At 43.8% G+C, this 20,512-nt stretch overlaps 1 protein-coding gene across 2 annotated transcripts in view; it reads right to left on the reverse strand.

Moving 5' to 3' along the window:
* Positions 1 to 277: 277 nt before the first annotated feature.
* Positions 278 to 20,512, reverse strand: part of LPIN1 (lipin 1) — a 107,103-nt gene continuing 86,868 nt past the window's right edge. For both annotated transcript variants that reach the window (XM_056856286.1, XM_056856284.1), the window contains 12 exons: positions 19,329 to 19,519; positions 16,701 to 16,794; positions 15,746 to 15,815; positions 14,816 to 14,908; positions 13,588 to 13,643; positions 10,496 to 10,640; positions 8,806 to 8,954; positions 7,823 to 7,909; positions 6,180 to 6,332; positions 3,874 to 3,988; positions 2,162 to 2,265; positions 278 to 537 (listed from right to left, as the gene is read on the reverse strand). In XM_056856286.1, coding sequence (XP_056712264.1) covers positions 378 to 537; positions 2,162 to 2,265; positions 3,874 to 3,988; positions 6,180 to 6,332; positions 7,823 to 7,909; positions 8,806 to 8,954; positions 10,496 to 10,640; positions 13,588 to 13,643; positions 14,816 to 14,908; positions 15,746 to 15,815; positions 16,701 to 16,794; positions 19,329 to 19,519 — 1,417 coding nt within the window. In that variant the 3' untranslated portion in view covers positions 278 to 377. The remainder of the gene's footprint in view (positions 538 to 2,161; positions 2,266 to 3,873; positions 3,989 to 6,179; positions 6,333 to 7,822; positions 7,910 to 8,805; positions 8,955 to 10,495; positions 10,641 to 13,587; positions 13,644 to 14,815; positions 14,909 to 15,745; positions 15,816 to 16,700; positions 16,795 to 19,328; positions 19,520 to 20,512) is intronic.

The raw sequence follows: 20,512 nt of genomic DNA on the forward strand, positions 1-20,512 counted from the left end.
TATTTTGCCCTTCTCTACCCTGAAAATGAGATCATAAAGGCCCTGGTGATGAGTGGCATGACAGTTGGCATGGAAAAAGATGAAGACCACAAGGGACTGGCTTTTCAGAATCCCAGTACCATGGCACTCAGAGATGTCCTTCCACAATAAGACTAGATGGTGTATCTTGAGCATGAAGCTGGAGAAGAGCTGGGAGTGTGCAACTGTCAGAAATGTTACTTTCAAGGACAAAAAGGATTTTCTGAACTGACATTTTTTAAAAAAAGTTCACTACATCCCAAACTCCAGGTGAACCGTTAAGTGGCAAAATCCAGCAGTATCAGTTAAGCATAAAACAGCTGATCCTTTAAACTGTCGACAGGAAAAGCCAGAAGCAGTTATCGTGGGTTAGAATGAATATCCTGATTTTCAAAAGGGGGCAACGGCTCCCTCCAGTAGGTGAATTGACTGTAGGTATCCGAACATGGGAAGTCAGAAGAATGGCTTCTTTTCAGCAAAGGAAACACATGATCTACCACTTCACACAGTCTCACGTACCTGGGAGGGAAAAAATAACAAGACAGAATTGGTGCACTGAACACACTGATAACAAAAATGGCAACAACGTTTTCACTTTGCCCAAATTTAACACAAAATAATTACTAAAAAGTACAACAGAACCACAGAGCCCATTACCCTATTTCTAAATTTGATACGTGTGAATGTTAAGGCATTTACAATGGAATCCTAAACAAAGTCTAAATCCATTGAAATCAACTGGATTAGAAGTAACCCTGTTTAGGATTGCACAGTTAGTAGGGCAGAATAGACTTGGTTCAGGTCTTAAATGCAAAACAAACAACAACAAAAACCAACCTAAAGCCTTCAACAGACATTGTAGATGTGCAGTAAAATGTGCAGGCATAGCCTGCCGCACAGGTTAAAAAAAATCTGCCACAGTTCTTTTATTCGTTTATTTTATTTACAAAATTTGCATGCCACCTTTCTGCCCAATCAGGCCAATCAAGGTGACTAACGGTTAAAACAACACATTATGAAAACGTATCAAAAAACAATTAAAATCAAAACTAAAAGCACATAAAACAGTGATTAAGACATAGGACAGGAAGGACAGATCGTTGAGGAAATGCCAGACAAAACTAAAGTGGAAGACAGTGACAGAACGGGACAGACAGACATCCCTGGGGAGAAAGTTCCATAGTTTTGGTGCCATGGCTGAGAAGGCCATCTCCCGGGTTGCCACTAGCCTAATCTCAGAAGGTGGGAGCTTCTGAAACAGGACCTTGGACTGTGACCTTGTTGAATAGGTCCGTAAGGGAGTAGGCCGTCCTTCAGATATGCTGGCCCCAAGCCATGCTAGCCCTTTAAAGGTCAACAACCAGTACCCTGAATTGGGCCCAGAAACCAATCAGGATCCAGTGTAGATTTGCCAAGGCTGGAGTGATAGGATCCCTACAATCACAGCTTCAGTTTACTGTTTACAGTTTTACAGTTCTACCTTCAGTTTACTGAAATAATTATGTACCTATTCTGAGTATGCCCACTTGAAGCACACCTGGACATTTCTAAAGTGAGGGGAGGGATGATTTACATTGTTGATGGCTTACTTCCACTTATACTAGAAAGATCTTTGTTAGCAGGTCTCCAGAAATTATCCAGAGACAAAAAAGCCCCTATGAGGGAAAATCGTCAAAATAACTGTCAAGTAAATGGACCACTGGTTTGATTTGGCATAAGACAGAGTTCTTATGTTCAGCTGCAGGTTGGGCAGTTTGGGAAAGACAGGGGCAAGTGCATTGGGGAACTTGAGAGGGTAACAGAGTTCTGAGCTATTTCTTTCCCAGGAGTTTTAAACTATACGGTTCTGATTCACATGTAAATGGAACAAAATCTCATGTCAACAGTATCTTTTTTCAAACGTCGGCAAAAGATATGCAAACAAAATAACAAAAATTGATAATGCTGTATTTTAATTAATATCATATTATAAATCAAAGACAGATTACTGAATCAAAGTAAATCTTGGTGATATATTGGTAGTATGGATCACAACTGATTTCGATGCAGTCCAGTTAATTCCTGTTGTGAACTGTGGCAACAAAGGGTTTACGAAGGGTGAACAATATGTCCTGTGATATATCAGGAGGGAGTGGATACTCACGATGAAATGTTGGTCTTTGCATGCTCTTGAATTAGCTCTCCTTTAGGATTCACAGTGAATATTCTGTTGAGTGAGACTCCCACTTGTTTGTACGAATACACGTCCTAAACACAAATTTAAAGAAGGTGGGTTTTTTTCTTATGAAGTTAAACCAAAACTAACAGTGCATTCCTAAAGAGAGTTACTCCAGTCTAAGCCCATTGAAATGAATGGGCTTAGACTGGAGTAACTGTCCTTAGGAATGCACTGTGATTTTCCTAAACTGTTTACTGAACATGGGCACACACATTATAGGCTACTTGCATGGGAGGAGCTTCAGGAATTTTCAGCCATCCAGTGGTGAATAAGAGCTATCATACTGAAGAAGTACTCATTCCTAGGGCTGTCAAAAAAAAAAAAATCGGTACAGTTCGGATTCGGCTGAATTTGACCCTTGTGGGGTAGGTACGTGCCGAAGTCCGAACTCCCCCGCTTCGGATCCCCGGTAATTCGGGGGGATCCGGAGTTCGGGGGGAAATTCGGCCGAAGCGCGCCTTCAGGGATTCAATGACAGCCCGCCTCCCGCCCGGGAGGCGCAGATGAGTTTCAATGACAGCCCGCCCCCCTTCTGCGGGCTACCCTGAAGGGGGGGGGGCTGTCATTGAAACTCATCTGCGCCTCCCGGGCGGGAGGCGCAGATGAGTTTCAATGACAGCCCGCCCCCCTTCTGCGGGCTACCCTGAAGGGGGGGGCTGTCATTGAAACTCATCTGCGCCTCCCGGGCGGGAGGCGCAGATGAGTTTCAATGACAGCCCGCCTCCCTTCTGCGGGCTACCCTGAAGGGGGGGGCTGTCATTGAAACTCATCTGCGCCTCATGGGCGGGAGGCGCAGATGAGTTTCAATGACAGCCCGCCCCCCTTCTGCGGGCTACCCTGAAGGGGGGGGGCTGTCATTGAAACTCATCTGCGCCTCCCGCCCGGGAGGCGCAGATGAGTTTCAATGACAGCCCGCCTCCCTTCTGCGGGCTACCCTGAAGGGGGGGGCTGTCATTGAAACTCATCTGTGCCTCCCGGGCGGGAGGCGCAGATGAGTTTCAATGACAGCCCGCCTCCCTTCTGCGGGCTACCCTGAAGGGGGGGGGCTGTCATTGAAACTCAAGTTTCAATGACAGCCCGCCTCCCTTCAGGGGAGCCCGCTGAAGGGAGGCGGGCTGCCCTTTAAACTGATCTGAGCCTCCCAGCTGGGAGGCGCAGATCAGTTTAAAGGGCAGCCCGCGCCTTTCAGCGGGCTGCCCTGAAGGGGGGGCCGAATTGGCCGAATTTATTCGCGAACTCCCGAACTCGCTGAATTCGGCCCCCCCGGTTGCCCGCCAGATTTCAGTTCGGATCCGTCCGAACTGAAAATCACCGAATCAGGGGAAATTCGGTTGATTTTCAGTTCGGACCGAACCGAATTGACAGCCCTACTCATTCCTCCACATACTCACACTAATTCATTCTCTCTTTTCTCTCTCTCTCACGCACACATTGGGGTACATGTAAGAACATATCCAATTAATTTGATCTTCCGGGGAATGCACACAAAAGAAGCAATCAACCTTATCCCCTCAACTGCTGTTCACACAGAGGTGACTTTTGTCATTGAAAGAAGAAAATTTGGGTAGACAACTAAGATTCACAAAACCATAAAGATGTTTGCGCCTTCAGTAAATAATACCACAAGTGGTACTTACGGCAGGTCTGTTGCCAAATGCAGCATAAAAAGGTTCTGAGTTGGGTTGAAACAAGTTTTTGATGTCCGTTAGACACTGAACTTTAAACTTCTCTGGCTTCTTCTCAATCACCTCTCTATAATACATCATAAAAAAGACAATGTTTTAGAAGTACGCTGTATTTTCCTGGGTTGCATGAAAAAGTACAACGGACAGCACACACCTCCACCCCCAAAGAGAAAGAACATTTACAAGTAATAGCTCCCCTGGCAAGTTTCTTCAAACTTCCATATAAGATGATGGATTTCAGCCAAAACGTTAAAATACATGACATTTTTACTCTTAATATTGTAGAAAACAGATTTTCTATGGCGTTGCTCAGGACTGGCCAGAATACATTTTGGGTACTGGAGGCAGAAAATCCAAATGGCAATATCTTCCTGTCTTCCATTGTACATATATATTTGCCGTCAAGTCACAGCTGACTATGGTGACCCTGTAGGGTTTTCAAGGCAACAGACATTTGGTGGTGGTTTGCCATTGCCTGCCTCTTTGTCATGTTATTGACAACTTAATGCCCTTTATAGATGCCCCCAAACTGCTGTCCATGGTCACTCTGATTGTAGGGCAGCAATAAAGCAATGATCTGAACAACATGAATCCTACTTAGCAACTTATTCCATAGTCCAGGAAGGGGGAGGGTGGTGACAGAGAATGCCTGCTCATAAGTAGCACAAGCCTGATGTTAAATGGCACTAACAGCAGATGATCTCGGGCAGATCTCAATGAGCTGGAAGGAATGTGGTAGGAGAATGTGCTCATCATGTATTTCCTGTCAATGTTATAAGAACATAAGAACATAAGAAAGGCCCTGCTGGATCAGACCAAGGCCCATCAAGTCCAGCAGTCTGTTCACACAGTGGCCAATCAGGTGCCTCCAGGAAACCACAAACAAGACGAGTGCAGCAGCACCATCCTGCCTGTGTTCCACCACACCCAAAATAATAGGCATGCTCCTCTGATACTAGAGAGAATAGGTATGCATCATGACTAGTATCCATTCTAACTAACAGCCATGAATACCCCTCTCCTCCATGAATATGTCCACTCCCCTCTTAAAGCCCTCCAAGCTGGCAGCCATCACCACATCCTGGGGCAGGGAGTTCCACAATTTAACTATGCGTTGTGTGAAAAAATACTTCCTTTTATCTGTTTTGAATCTCTCACCCTCCAGCTTTAGCAGATGACCCCGTGTTCTAGTATTATGGGAGAGGGAGAAAAACTTCTCCCTGTCCACTCTCTCCAAACCATGCATAATTTTATAGACCTCTATCATGTCTCCCCTCAGCCGCCTTCTTTCCAAGCTAAACAGCCCTAAGCATAAAGGACTTTAAAGGTAAACATCAGCATCTTGAGTTTAACTCAGAAGCAACTTGGTGAACAGTTGAGCTCACTTTGAATTGGTATGTCCTCCTCAGCTAACACCAGAAACTAATCCAGTGGATGTGATGTGAACCAATGGTAGGGTTACTCAGTGAGGCCACTACAAAATGGCAGCAAGCCCTATCAGCATCCTGCCTTCTCAGAAGTCCCCCTTGGCCTCAGCCAAGAAGGTAGAGAATCCCAAGTTTCATCCTGGTCATTGACTTCCCTCCTGTCCTTCCAAAACAGCACCTACAGCGCTGGTTTGGAAGGCCTCCTCAGCTCTCAGCTATGAGGGTCTATATACCCCTGTGCTGTCTTCCAGTACACGCCCCCTCCCTGTCAGAGAGGCTGTCTGGCCTCACTCTGCCAATGTTGCCCTGGCGACCAACCCAATGTGCCAGATAGCCACAAAGTCTTCTGTCAGAGTTAAGGTAGCCACCAACCAGCCGTTTACTACCAGAGCCTTTCTACGTGGCTACCTGTATAGCAAGACTCAGCCCAGATCCCCACCACCACCACTGAGCAAGTTGGGCTGAGAACCCTAATTCCAGTGAACGATGATGCCCCTCCCTACATGAAGAAGTCCAGAGCAGCCTCCCAGTCTACTGGTGGTGAACCAATCACCAGGAATGCCATTGGGCCCCACACAAAGTCTTGGGCCCCACACATATCTTCCACAAGACAACTCAGAGCTATCTTGTGGTAAAGCTATCTTAAGCTCAAGACCTTTGGTCAAAGGAGCTAGTAAATAAATGGAATGGAATGGTAAAGCTATAGAAGCTCCATAGGGGGAAATCTTAAAATATTTTGAACTAATCATTAAAGAGAGAGAGAGAACAAGCACCATCACCTTTGGTTTACTATTGCCTTTCTGAGAATATTTTATAGGTTACCAGACATACCTGTGGAAAGCTGAAAACAAGCTGCTGGGGCTCAGTAACACAGGGCCTTGAGGTAGTACCGTTCCCCGTTCATTAACCCAGTGTAAATATCCTCGGGTCATATCTGCCATCCCTATGGCACGAGCTGAGCAGTACAGGAACTTATACCCATTTCTGTTTTAAACAGAGAGAAGAATTTGTCATCCTCTTCACAAACATGTTGAAAACATTTTCATAATAAAACCGCATGAGATTTTAGCCATAATATGGGTGTTATCGGCCATATTAGACCCTTAAGCTGTGCACTAATACTGCCCTTTAATGCTTACCGTGGATCAGATCCTACAAACTATGAGTGGAGACTGTGGAACATTCTTCCCTTCCTCTTCTCCCCAGCAGCCCCCTGAGTCAGCTGAAAAAGCTGTACTGAGGAGGGGGAACAAGGCAAAATCGGCCCCCTCCTCTTCTGCCAATGTCAATCCCACTGATGCAAGAGGATCCGCTGGTGCGAGAGGAAGAGGGGTGACTTCTCCCACATCACCCTCTTCACTGCCGCCCTGCACCATGTGGTATTCTGTCAATGAGTCTCCTGTGACTCCTAACATCAGCTTTCTGGACGTCTCAGGAGCTGCTGGGGGAAGGGGGAGACAAGGAAGAACCTGGGCTGTGAAAAGCACTGGCTGTTTTTGATTTACAGGCTCCAACTCCCTGTTATCAGATGACTTGGGTTACAGATGATAATATTGCTTTCTGTTGTAGGAATGTCTTTAATACTAAAGTTGCAATAGTGACAAATGATTTTGTATGCTGCTTTGTGTCCCTATGGGGGAGGGGGGAAAGTGAGGTATAAATAAATAAACACCATCCATTTATATATGTTCAGGTGTTCAGTGCAGCCACTAGGTCTATTCATGCATGACTGTGCATGTGAGGTTAGCACAGGAAATGGGGCCTGTCCTATCATTAGTCAGGGTGAGGCTGTTGCCTTAGGCAACAGATTTTAAGGTGCCATTAAGAGCCAGCATGGTATAGGGGTTAAGAGTGGTGGATAGGAGTGGTGGACTATAATGTGGAGAACCGGGTTTGATTCCCCACTCCTCCACATGAGTGGTGGACTCATATCTGGTGAACTGGGTTGATTTCCCCACTCCTCCACATGAAGCCAGCTGGGTGACCTTGGGCTAGTCACAGTTCTCTTAGAGCTCTCTCAGCCCTACCTACCTCACAGGGTGTCTGTTGTGGGGAAGGGAAGGTGATTGTAAGCCGGTTTGATTCTTCCTTAAGTGGTAGAGAAAGTCGGCATATAAAAACCAACACTTCTTCTACTATATTAAGTCACTATGGGAGATTGCATGTTTCAGCAGAGAAACTGAAACATCTGCTAATAGGGTAAGGGAAACAGACAGTAGGCTCCTTGTCAACAGCGGGACACCATTCAACTGAATAATCACCTCTGTAACCCACTTGGTCCCTCCCTCAAATGCCTACAGCCAAATTTTAAAACAAAACAAGCTCCTGCATTACATCTCTCCAAAACATTCCCAAGTATTCTTAGCCTGGTTTGAGGCACCGATGCTTATGTCAAACAGTGCTGCGCACTAGAACTTGCAGTCAGAGCAAGCAGAACAGTTTAATGTTCACAACAGATTTGCTAATGTACTCACTGGCTGACTTTATGGTACAATTTGGCAATGCCTTGATGTGTCCAGTCTTTGCCAAGCGTGGGCAAAATGTGGCCTAAAGTATCTGACCTGAAAGACAGAGAAAAGCAATAAAAAGGGATGGGGTATTGAAAGAATTAAACCACTGAGTTGTAATACATCTAACAAGATTTTAAGTGCCTTTTTAGGGATTTTTCTACCATCAAAGTCTCACTCAGTGTCTTCCTGTTCCGTTTCTAAAAGTTCTGTTTACTTAACAACCGTGTTAGAACTGCAAGCTTGATCCTTTAGTTATTCTACAGGAAAGTGTATCCCATGTGACACATAACAATGCAAAAACATGTTGACATGATATGTTATGTTTGTATCTGAAGAAGTGAGCTGTGGCTCACGAAAGCTCCGACCCTGCCAGAAATTTTGGTAGTCTTTAAGGTGCTCTTTTATACTGATATTAACACAATGAAAAAGCATAACACTTTAAAAATAAATTAAAATGTTAAACAACAAAAAAACACAAATCAATTCCAGGGATGTAGACGAGAAAAATAAGGCCCTATGGAATTCCAGGGAACAGTTATCTGCACTTATGACAACATGCAGCCTGCATTATGATCACCCTCCACAACTTCTGCAATTCAAGATGCACAAGAAGGCATGGCGGAACCTGGCACTGTCCTTTCCTGACAGAGCAGCCTTTGTAGGGTACACCTATAACATGATGGGAGCAGGCTCTTTCTCATAATACCCCAAAGTACAATCTATCCCATGATACTAGAACCTGGGGGTGTCCAATGAGCAATTGATTCAGGATGGACCTGCAATGAATAATTAAACTGTGGAATTTGCGGACACTCAATGTCTGAAAGATGCAATAATTTAAAAAGTCCTTCCGACGGTGAGTGCCTTTCATCATTTTGCACACCTTGGCTCTGTTGGCTTCATCAGCAATAAATACATAAAGTTCCCTGAAGGCAACTATGTCTTACCTAGTGATTGTGCCGTCAATGTCAGAAATAATGATCTTGTCATCCCAGTTCCACAAGTAGATGGTGCCTTCACAGCGACAGGTTCCTTGATATTGTGTGGTGACACTAAAAATCACATCATTGGGACCATTCTTAAGATTTAGACTTTTCTGTTAAAGACAAAACAAACCCAGAGTTCAAAGCTATGAGCAGGACAAACCAGGCAGCTCGGAAGAATGTTAAAGCTGAAACCTTAAAGGGCACACAGTAAATTGCTTTACTCACACATGTTTAATCCTCTCTCTGACATCTGAACAAAGAAAACAGAGTTTGACCTGCAGGTCACCTTACCCCTTCTCCCATTTGATGTACAACCCAATGAAAGTAAGAAGGAATTCTACTTTATAATCAATGGCCTGCAATGGTCCGGAATGTACCAGTCAGCAGAAAAAAAAATAAAGCAACTCACATCAACAACAGAATCTTATTGTTGGCTTTAACCCCTGACGGTGTATTGGCTGACTCCCTAAAATAAAGACACTTTCCTGTGTCTTTTTAACCTTTGTTCTCCAATATCACACAATTGCATCTTAACGCAAAGCAACAGATATAAAGACTGCTTGCCCTTTGCAACCAGTGAATGGTTATATTCACTGAGTGACTTCACATTGATAAATAAATATTTATAGATTTATTGCCTTAAAATAGGCATATTTCTTTTTTTTAAAAGTTATCTTTTCATCCATAAATGCCATTCACATTTTATAATCTCCATTGATGACTGTGATCATGCTAACTTCCTCCCCCCGAAAAAAGACATAATTATATTAGAAATTGCCAACTTTAAAAAGTGACATTAGAAAGCAGATCTCTACAAACAAGTAAGTCAAGCTGATGTGTTATTAAGAAAGCCCTGATATCTAAGAGCCAACGTGTTGTAGGAGTTACAGCATCAGACTCGGATATGGGCAATCCAGATTTAAATCCCCACTCGATCATGGAAGCTCCACAGGAGGCTCTGGACCAGGCAAGCTCTCTCAGCCTAACCTATCTCACAGGGTTGTTGTCATGAACATAAAATGTGGAAGGGAAGTTGTAAGCTGCTTTGAGTCTCCTTTGGGGGGAGAAGCGGAGTGTGTTAAGTGCCATCAAATCACTTCCAACTCATGGCGACCCTATAAACCAATGTCCTCCAAAACATCCTATCCTTAACAGCCTTGCTCAGGTCTTGCTAACTGAGGGCCGTGCCTTCCTTTGTAGAGTCAATCCATGTCTTGTTGGGTCTTCCTCTTTTCCTGCTGCCATCAACTTTTCCTAGCATGATTGTCTTTTCCAGTGACTCTTGCCTTCTCATAATGTGACCAAAGTACGACAGCCTCAGTTTAGTCATTTTAGCTTCTAGTTCAGGCTTGATTTGATCTATAACCCAAAAGCGGGGTAAAGCTATCCAAATAAACACACAAAACTGGGTCATTGGGAAAACCAGACTGCGTAGCTCTGAGCATAAAAGTGGAGAAACTAGAGCTCTTGCTGTAACTTCTGTTTATGACTCTGGAAGACTACTTGCAGTGAAGGCAGAAAATACTGGGCTACATGTACCAATGCATAGCTCCTTATAACATGACAGTGGAGGTCTGTAACTTGGTTCAGGAGACCAAATTATTGTCTCCGATGGCCTGAGGCCTAGGGTGAGACTATGAAAATAACTCACCAGCTGTTCTGAAGTGAGCCGGAGAGTCTTTTTGTAACCGACTCCAGTTAACAGCGAGAGGTGACCGATGCTTGAGGATAACGTACTCATGGATTGTTTTGCAGCTCTGAGGTCTTCATCGCTTGAGGAGGACTCATCTTTGATTCTGAAATGGCACAAGCACACACGTACATCAAGACATGCATTCAGTCACCTCTGAAAATTCATTAGGCCGAAACGATAGATTGCATGGCTGAATTTGTGCACAACCTCTGTAAGGAAATCCGGTTCACTGTTACAATTCTTTGAAATGTGCCATTGATTATTTATAACCCCATTTTTCTAGACCTTTGGCTTTGCGATGCCCTAATTACAATTTTTGTGTAAAAATAGAAATAGTGGTGTACCACAACACCACAACTCCTATGAATATGCTGAAGTAACTATGGAAGATATTCAATCTTGGGTGAATTATGTTGTTGGTTTTTTAAGGTGTCCAGTGCGGTAAGGTTTTAAACAATTAGGAAATACTACTACAGTACACCTCTCTAATGCATCAGCTATTTTTCACCTGGACCTGTACTGAAATTAGTGCAGTCCTAAACAGAATTACAACTTTCTGAGTTCTCTAAAGTCAATTTAGTTAATTGACTGGTTCAGCTACAATGTTGCTAACTCAGCTGCTGTACACAATACTCATTTAAATGTGAATTTGACTAACATTTGAATCTGGTCAAAGGGGAAACCTGACTTTTGGCTCACACATTTGTTAGTGCCAAAGGGGGCTCTTAACAGCTCAATGCTAAGACCTGCTGACTTGACAAAATAGTTTTGCAAATGCAACATTTCAGCACCGGTATAGCAATGCTATGCCAGCTGCTTCGGCCATTTTGTCAGCACACATTTTTGGGACCTGCATATAAATCAAACCACTTCTTTCCAGAGATGACCTAGAGGATCCCCTGTAACTTTATTTTCAACTTGGTTTGCAGGGATTTGGGGGGGGGTGTTTTTAAATCCTTCCTAAATGTTGCTCGTGATTTATACTCAATACAGAATGCCACTGACTAACAAACTGGCAAATAATAAATGTGGAGGAGGGACAGTGGAGAAAGATCAACATGGCAAAGCCAGAATGACAGGTGAGTTTTTAATGGACGTTTACACATTAATTCAGGGCAAGCCCATAGATGTGAATGGCTTCCATTCATTCCTTTGCAGAAAGCAGTGTTGTGCTAGGAGATGGTGTCAGTGTGAATAAAACTGACCTTCTATCCTAGACGCTGGAGTCCCTGAAATATACATGCCCGCCCTCCAGAAACATCCTTTCTAGCATGAAAATGGGCATTTTGCTGGTTTTCGGTGTCTGTTAATGCCAATTCTCAGTCAACATTAGATTGCTTGATTATTTATTTACCTGCATAGTGACACATCTCATGATGGGGCTAGTATATTTTCAAACTACACTGAATTTCTCTTGACCATTTAGTTCTTTTCTGTAGAGGAACTTCAAATGTGGACAGGGAGCATATGAGTTACGTTGGTCTCATCGATTGCCACATAGCCCACACACATCACCACAAGACGGATGTCAACACCACAGCAGCTTCAATTAAACCTCTGTCGTCTCCTCAGGCTGACAGAGGGACTTCCAAAATGGTCAACCTGCAGTTTTGGCCTTTACAAGGATTTAGCATCCATTGCAAAAGCAAGAGGCTTGACGACTGTTGGTCTCCTCCCAAGATGCTCACTTAGGGGTACACCCAAATTGGCTTCTGGGCTAAATCAGATCAATGACTTTGTTAAACTACAAAGTTCTGCTATCGTTTGGTTTAAAGTGCTGAAATTGGAAGGGCACAAAAGTGTACAGGTTTCACAATTTTCTTTCTGAAATCTGAGACAGTATTCTCAAATCTTCGAAACTGTAGGATACATTTCCTATTCTGTTTATTATATGAAAATCTGTGTGGATAGAGTTTTGAACTAGGATCCGGTTTGAATCCCAACTCTGCCACAGAAGCTTGCTGGGTGACATTGGGCCAGTCACGTACTCTCAGCTTAATTTACCTCACATAATTGTGAAGATAAAATGGGAGAGGAGAGAAACGTAAGCTGCTTTGGGTCACCATTGGAGAAAAGATAGGGTATAGATGAAGTAAATAATTCAATGTGTTGGTTTTGCTATATAGTTTACTTTCACAATCCCTAACAAATTGTATGTACATACACATCTGTTGATTTTTCCGTTCTTTTTAGGTAACACCACAAAATATGACAAGAGGAAAGGGGAATACCATGAGCAACATCTCTTCATTCCAAATATTCCTCCTTTTACACTGGATTATTTTACCCGTACCACCATCACAATATTCCACTTACATTAATAGTTTTCAGTAATAAGAAAAAAATTCTCAAGACATATTTCTGACTTCAGTTAGCAAGGGGACTGCTTAATATTCTCCCTTTCAGGCCTGTTAAGAGATTTCAAACTTCCTAAGCAGCAATAACCAACACTGCTATGCTTCCAAGCACTAACTCCATTATTTTCAAGTGGCCCGTGTTCTGCCTTCACATTGTAAGAATCACTCCATTGGCTTATAACAGCATCAGAGTCTAATCCTTCAACTGTTTACTCTGCAGCAATCTTATATCACAAAGTAGAAATGCCCTGAAAAGAGGTTGAATTATCCCCTGCAAGAACTACAGCTCCTACTTTACAAATTCCAAAACCGTGGTAGGCATCCCTGAGCTTGTTAAACAGGATGGCTTTTGAGTCCATTTGCATGTTTAAAGAATCACCTTTGCATGCCTGCCAACAGTACATATAAATATATACACTTAAAGCTGACTTACACATTTAGAATCATCGTGAGATGTTGGGTTTCAATGCCCCCTTCCCCAAATAAATAAACAGAATCCCCTACCTCCCCCAAAACATGTCAGGGACAGAGATTCTAACTCTGCCTTTTCTCCGATATTTCCTATTCAAACATCTATTTCTCAAGGATCAATAAACACGCAACTATGAAAATAATGAGACATTCTTCTCTTATTTTGCAGGATTACAAAGAGGACAGTGTTAAGGATCCTTGACGCACTGCATAAATAAATACCTGTCTTCAATATCCACAGATTCTTGCCCACTCAGGCCTGGAACTGGCTTTGTTTCCTGGGGATGAAGAAATGGAACAAATTTTGATAACGATACGTGTGGTTTTGATGGAACTCTCCTGGCACAAGGATAAAGGGGGGAAACTGCAACTATCTACTACTTGCTAATACACAGAACACTAGGCAAAAATGAACAGATCAATGGCATGAGCCAATGGCAAAGACCAGTCTTACTGTTGAGCAACTGGTACTGTGTACTGTCCAGTTGACACTGAAAAACACTGCTGCAGTGTGGAGCATGAGCTGGTTTGGTTAGTGGCCACTGAAAGAACTCTATACAATTCATGGTGGATAGGTTATTAGATAAGACACTTATCTATGTCCAGTGGCAGTATGCTTTTGGATGGTAAAGAGGCCGGCACCATCACTAGGGTTGCCAACCTCGATGTAGTAGCTGGAGATCTCCCGCTATTACAACTGATCTCCAGGTGACAGAGATCAGTTCACCTAGAGAAAATGGCCGCTTTAGCAATTGGACTCTATGGCATTGAAGTCCATCCCCTCCCCAAACCCTGCCTTCCTCAGGCTCTGCCCCAAAAACCTCCTGCCGGTGGCGAAAGAGGACCTGGAAACCCTAACCATCACACATAACTTGCTAGCCTCCCCAAGTATCAGAACTGGCAGCTGCTAGTGACAGAACGCTAGCCTAGAGTGACCTTGTTTTCTGCTAGCGTCCATCAAAACATCTTGAGAAAGTATTTGTTAGGCTGTGTTCCTGCCACGATTCGGGAAGACGGCAAAGTAAGTTCTGAAATGCGGCACTGGATGCAGAGCTGAGTATACTGGGAATCTCAGCTTTCATTATATAATGAAGCAAGTTTCTGGCAACCACGGCTCGCAAGGACAAGCTTGAAAGTATGTAGCAATGTCAAAATCCACAGGGGTGGACAAATAAGGGAATTTGAAGTTGTAGGCAAGGCTTCAACGTCTCTCACAGCTCCTGGACCCTCCCATGAGAAGTAGAAGCAGAAAATTTATGTACCAGTCAACGTTGCTAGGCTAATTATGCAAAAATTGCATTTTTGCATAATTTATATAGGCAGCAGAATTCAGCTGTTCTTTCCATCTAAATTGGATTGTCTCATCACAGGAGTGTTAATTTGTTTTAAAATTATGGATGGCGTCTAATTCAGGAAGTAAAACGCAGTGCATCTACTTTTCCAAACTTACCTCCTTGATAGAGCTATTCCTCCCTCGCCATGAAAACCACCATCTTCCACCTTTTTTGGGCATCTTATCCCTCATTATAGAATCCACAGTGGCCTGTGATAAATGGATGGTAACATAAATAATGCAACTGAACCAAAAAGCACTCCAAACACGTGCAAATGGAACAAAAGAAAAGGAGAAAAACATACACACACATAATTGAAACTCAAGCAAAGAGAGTCAAAGGAAACGTACTGTCTGCTGACCACATATCTTATCAAAGCAAAACCTAATGGTATCCAGAACTACCCTGAAGAAACTCAAACAAGAATACTTAGAGAATTGGAAAAGAAAAAGAAAAGGAAAAAAAATGGCAACAAACCAAAAGGGGAAAAAAGAAAAAAGAAAGCATAGTAAGGCATTAGTATAATGTTTAGGAAAGATAGGGAGAAAGAAGTCGCTACTCCACGGCTACTTAGTAAAAATCATAAGTGGTTTGCTGGTAGGATAGAAAGATGGGCAAGGTAGGAGGCTCTCCTTGCTAAATAATAATGAAACTTTGCAGGATGGTTTAGCGTCTGGATGTGGATGGAGTGGGTGGGGCAAGGAAAACTGGCAGAAACATTATGCATGAGGAAAAAGCCATCTCAAAACCAGCTTCCAGAAAAAGATTGGGGTAAAAGTGCTGTCAAAAGTACCGGGGAAAAAACCCAGATGGAAATTTAAAGAAACCTGAAGTACAACTAAAGGCACCAAAATACATGTGGAAATCAGGGGATAAAATTTAGCATTATGGGCCCAGAACGGACCAAAAAAAACCATGTCGGAAAATCCACTCACAGTAGACCAGCATTATCAAGCGTACAGCTGCTTCCTTTGACAGGTGTTGTTGTTTTTGTTTTTTTTGAAGAACAACAACTTTCTGAAAATGCCTTGCATGGTCAATCTCACCTTTGGCAACGGTTTCTGGAATGCCTGCATCGCCAACAGTAGGGGAGCCGCTGTCGTCCAGTTGTAGTATCTAGAAGATCAGAACAGACGATGAGCCATTATTATGAGCCATTATTAAAACCCACAAAAACCGTCTCATGCCTGAAGACATAGCTACAAAAGTCAATCCTGCCAGTGGGTTTAGTTCAATAGTGTTTAGTCTGGCCAGTAGGTGAAATGCAATCGCATTGAGTCAAAACCCAAGGCTGGGCCTTAATGGTAATGCTAAGATCAAGCCTGACAGAGGGATCTGCTAAAACTGCCACTACAGCAATGGCCTCTGAGATAAGGGGGCTAGAGCAACTGCCCTATGAGGAGCAGCTAGAGCACTTAGGGATGTTTAGCTTGGAAAGAAGGTGGTTAAGGGGAGACATGATAGAGGTTATAAAATTATGTATAGTTTGGAGAGAGTGGACAGGGAGAAGCTTTTCTTCCTCTCTCATAATACTAGAACGCGGGATCATCTGCTGAAGCTGGAGGGTGAGAAATTCAAAACAGATAAAAGGAAGTATTTCTTCACACAACACATAGTTAAATTGTGGAACTCCCTGCCCCAGGATATGGTGATGGCTGCCAACTTGGAAGGCTTTAAGAGGGGAGTGGACATGTTCATGGAGGATAGGGCTATCCATGGCTACTAGTCAAAATGGATACTAGTCATGATGCATACTTATTCTCTCCAGGATCAGAGGAGCATGCCTATTAGGTGCTGTGGAACACAGGCAGGATGGTGCTGCTGCAGTTGTCTTGTTTGTGGGCTTCCTGGAGGCACCTGGTTGGCCACTGTGCGAACAGGCTGCTGGACTGGATGGTCCTTGGTCTGATCCAGCATGGCTTTTCTTATGTTCTTATCAAGATCACCCAATTGTGGTTTTCAGCAAAATACGTACATTTCTTTCTATGGAGAAGTACTTACTTGGTTCCAATCTTCACTACAAGGTTGGGGTCATCAATGATAGCAGGATTGTCCACAAACTGCTGATAGGACACTTCTTGGGCTAAAAACGTTTCTGTGGCAGATACATAAAATGGAGACAGGTATGAACCTACAGGATGGGCCAAGGCAATGCTGAAGTATATGGCGGAGACATATAGTTTCTTCACTCTTACAGAATAGCACGCTACAGATGAACTAGGAAAAAAGAACCCATGTAAAAATAATGCACCCTTTATGGCAGGCTCACGTAACTCCTAGGAACCTACACACCATCACCATTCTGTTCAAGAAAAATGACTCTCTGAAGCCAAGTATTGTGTCTCTTTAGATGCCTAATAACCTTGTTTTGAAAGTTCCAAACAGACAGCTAAAAATGAGAGATTGAGGACACCCATGGAGGGCTTCCAACTATACCTGGGAAGCTATGTGTATCTTGGAGGAGGGACACAAGGTATGCAAATTTGCTTTGTGGATTCAATCCAGAGGGGATACGGAGCTTTCCTACGAAGAAGAAGAAGAGGAAGAAGAGGAAGAAGAGGAAGAAGAGGAAGAAGAAGAAGAAGAAGAAGAAGAAGAAGAAGAAGAAGAAGAGGAAGAAGAGGAAGAAGAAGAAGAAGAAGAAGAAGAAGAAGAGGAGGAGGAGGAGGAGGAGGAGGAGGAGGAGGAGGAGGAGGAGGAGGAGTTGGAGTTGGTTTTTATATGCCGACTTTCTCTACCACTTAAGGCAGAATCAAACCGGCTTACGATCACCTTCCCCTCCCCACAACAGGCACCCTGTGAGGTAGGCAAGGCTGAGAGAGCTCTAAGAGAGCTGTGACTAGCCCACGGTCACCCAGCTGGCTTCATGTGTAGGAGTGGGGAAACCAACCCGGTTCACCAGATTAGTGTCCGCCGCTCGTATGGAGGAGTGGGGAATCAAACCAAGTTCTCCAGATTAGAGTCCAAACCACCACTCTTAACCATTGCACCACGCTTAGGTCAAGCCTTTAATTCTGGAGTGTCACCATCTATGTGAGCATAACAACCAGTTTCAGGTTTTCTGCCGGTTGGAGGACACTCTTTTTTTTCTCAGAGTGAACATAGCTAGTGCATTAAGACATCAGGAGGCCTTTTAGCTCCTAATGAAAGAAATCCCTCAGTTAACTGGGTAAGTGTGGACAGACTGAACAAAGAGATTTTCGCAATCATGTATTTCAACAGAACACAGATCTAGAGAAACTGGTCAAAAAATATATAAGTGTGAATACAGACATACGGTGTTTGTTTGAAGTAGACGAAACCATGCTTACTGTATTGTATACAAATGTACACTCCCCTGTCCAAGGTTGAGTTCAGAGGAAACTAGTTACACCTTTTTTTGGCAAAAGCCAGATGTGCATGGCACTGATGGGCTGCTGCTTGCAACATCACAAACCCATTAACTGCAACCAAGCCACTGCTTTTGCCACTCTTTGGTGATTCTTTGGTGACCAATGGCTCCAGAGCCAAAGATGGCTCCTTAAACAGATATTGACATAATTAAGTTAAGGTATATCAGAGGAGTAGATACAATGACAGGAGGGAAGTTGGCATGGTATAGCCCAATCTCATCAGACCTCAGTAGCTAACAGGGTCAGTACTTGGAAGGGAGACCACCAAGGAAGACTCTGCAGGGGAAGGCAATGGCAACCCCCTCCCTCTGCTTTTCACTTGCCTTGAAACCCCCTTGGTGGGGTTGCCATAAGTCAGCTGAGACTTGAAGGCAGTTGAGAGCCAGCATAGTGTAGTTGTTAAGAGCTGTGGTTTGGAGTAGTGGAGTCTGATCTGGAGAACCGGGTTTGATTCCCCACTCCTCCACATGAGCGGCGGACGCTAATCTGGTGAACTGGGTTGGTTTTCCCACTCCTTCACATGAAGCCAGCTGGGTGACCTTGGGCTAGTCAAACTCTCTCAGCCCCACCTACCTCACAGGGTGTCTGTTGTGGGGAGGGGAAGGGAAGGTGATTGTAAGCCGGTTTGATTCTTCCTTAAGTGGTAGAGAAAGTCAGCATATAAAAACCAACTCTTCTTCTTCTTCTTTACACACACAGAGATAGAATGTTAGAATAGCCAGGATGTGAAAAAATGTCAGGAAAAGATGTTTATGGGCTTTTTAGATATCTTTTACAGCAAAGGAGATGATAGAGATGAACAGTTGTTAGTAATGCAAGTGAGAACCATGTGTAGATGTATGCCAGTGCACTAAAACTATTGTGCCACGAGCTCCTGTGTATATGTATTACTTCCTACGAGACCCTGATTGTGCCACTTCCTAGTAATGGACTCACAACAATCAGTGTTTAGGCTGCAGAAACTATAGGGATGATTAATCAACATGTCGCTCATCAATAATGTTAACTTGTATATTTTCAGTCATAAAGATGAGCTGTCTTGGACTGGCTCCTTGTTTATTTCTTACTCTGAATTTTGATGTGCTTTGGCTCTTTAATTATAAAAGGATGCTGACTCCTGATTTATGAACACTGCTGTGAGCTGCTCCCTAATGCCATAACACATAATAAGCACAAGAGGTCAGTGTGTCGTTTTCCAGAAGAGGATCTCGGCATTCATAAACCTAAAATGGCATACCTTTAGAAATTTCTTTGTTGTCGGTAAGGCCCCCGCAGAGTGAAATGGCAATGGATGGCAAGTCTCGGATCCCATCAGAGGTGCTCTCCACTCCACTATCTACTCCTGAACTTCCGACTGATTGAGGGGACTGGTTTGCTGAGCGAGGTCCGTTTTCACTTGCATTCTTGGAGTGGGCAATAGGATCACCACTGAGGAGGACAGAATTATGAGATGCTTCCGCTACTTTCTGATTCACACCGCTCACAGCTTTTGACAGCTGACAAACTGAATCACCGCAGCACCCCCAGTCACTTGGAATTAACAAGTTGATCCCCGCTAATTTTCCTGGCCCTCTCAGCTGCTTTTGATACCATGGGAGTAGGGGGCATTGTGCTTCCACTGTTACTTGACCAACCAATTCCAGAAAGAAGAAGAAAAGTTGGTTTTTATATGCCGACTTTCTCTACCTTTAAAGAGAATCAAACCAGCTTACAATCCCCTTCTCTTCCTCTCCCCACAACAGACTCTTTGTGAGGTAAGTTGGGGTGAATTTGGAGCGAACTGAGACTAGCCCAAGGTCACCTAGCAGGCTTCATGTGTAGGAGAGGGGGAAACCAATCCGGTTCACCAGGTTAGAGTCCGCCACTACTGTGGAGGAGTGGGGAATCAAACCTGGTTCTCCAGATTAGAGTCCACTGCTCTTAACCACTACACCACGTTGGCTCACATGCAATGCTGGGGACAGCTGCTCAGCCCCGTGGAATTTATGTAATGTTATGGACCTTGGTCTGATCTTATGTTCTTAAGAGTGTACCTCTGTTTAGGATTGCACTCCAGGAATCCTGGCTTTCATAGGGTTGGAGTCAATGGATATGCAAGTGAAAGTAGCCTGCATGGGAGTCTCTGCCTCTTCTAGGGGGGGGGGGGGGCTTGTAATAAACTGCCATGCAGCACCGGGGGGGGGCAACAGTGAGGAGGGGCAATCGAGCAAAATTGTTGCCTGTCCTTGCTCTTGCATGATCATACCAATCTCAGCTCCAGGAAGTCAGGGGAACCTCCAAAATGCCATGGGAATGGTGTCTGCAGTAGAAAAGGGATCAGTAAACATGCTCATCCATTTTGGAAGAGGTACTTTGCATCTAATCTTGCATTAGGGCTGGGGGAAAACTTTTATCTGGAAAGTGAGGCTTGAGCTTTGCTGC

This window comes from Euleptes europaea, chromosome 10 (assembly GCF_029931775.1).
Source record: "Euleptes europaea isolate rEulEur1 chromosome 10, rEulEur1.hap1, whole genome shotgun sequence".
NCBI lineage: Eukaryota > Metazoa > Chordata > Lepidosauria > Squamata > Sphaerodactylidae > Euleptes > Euleptes europaea.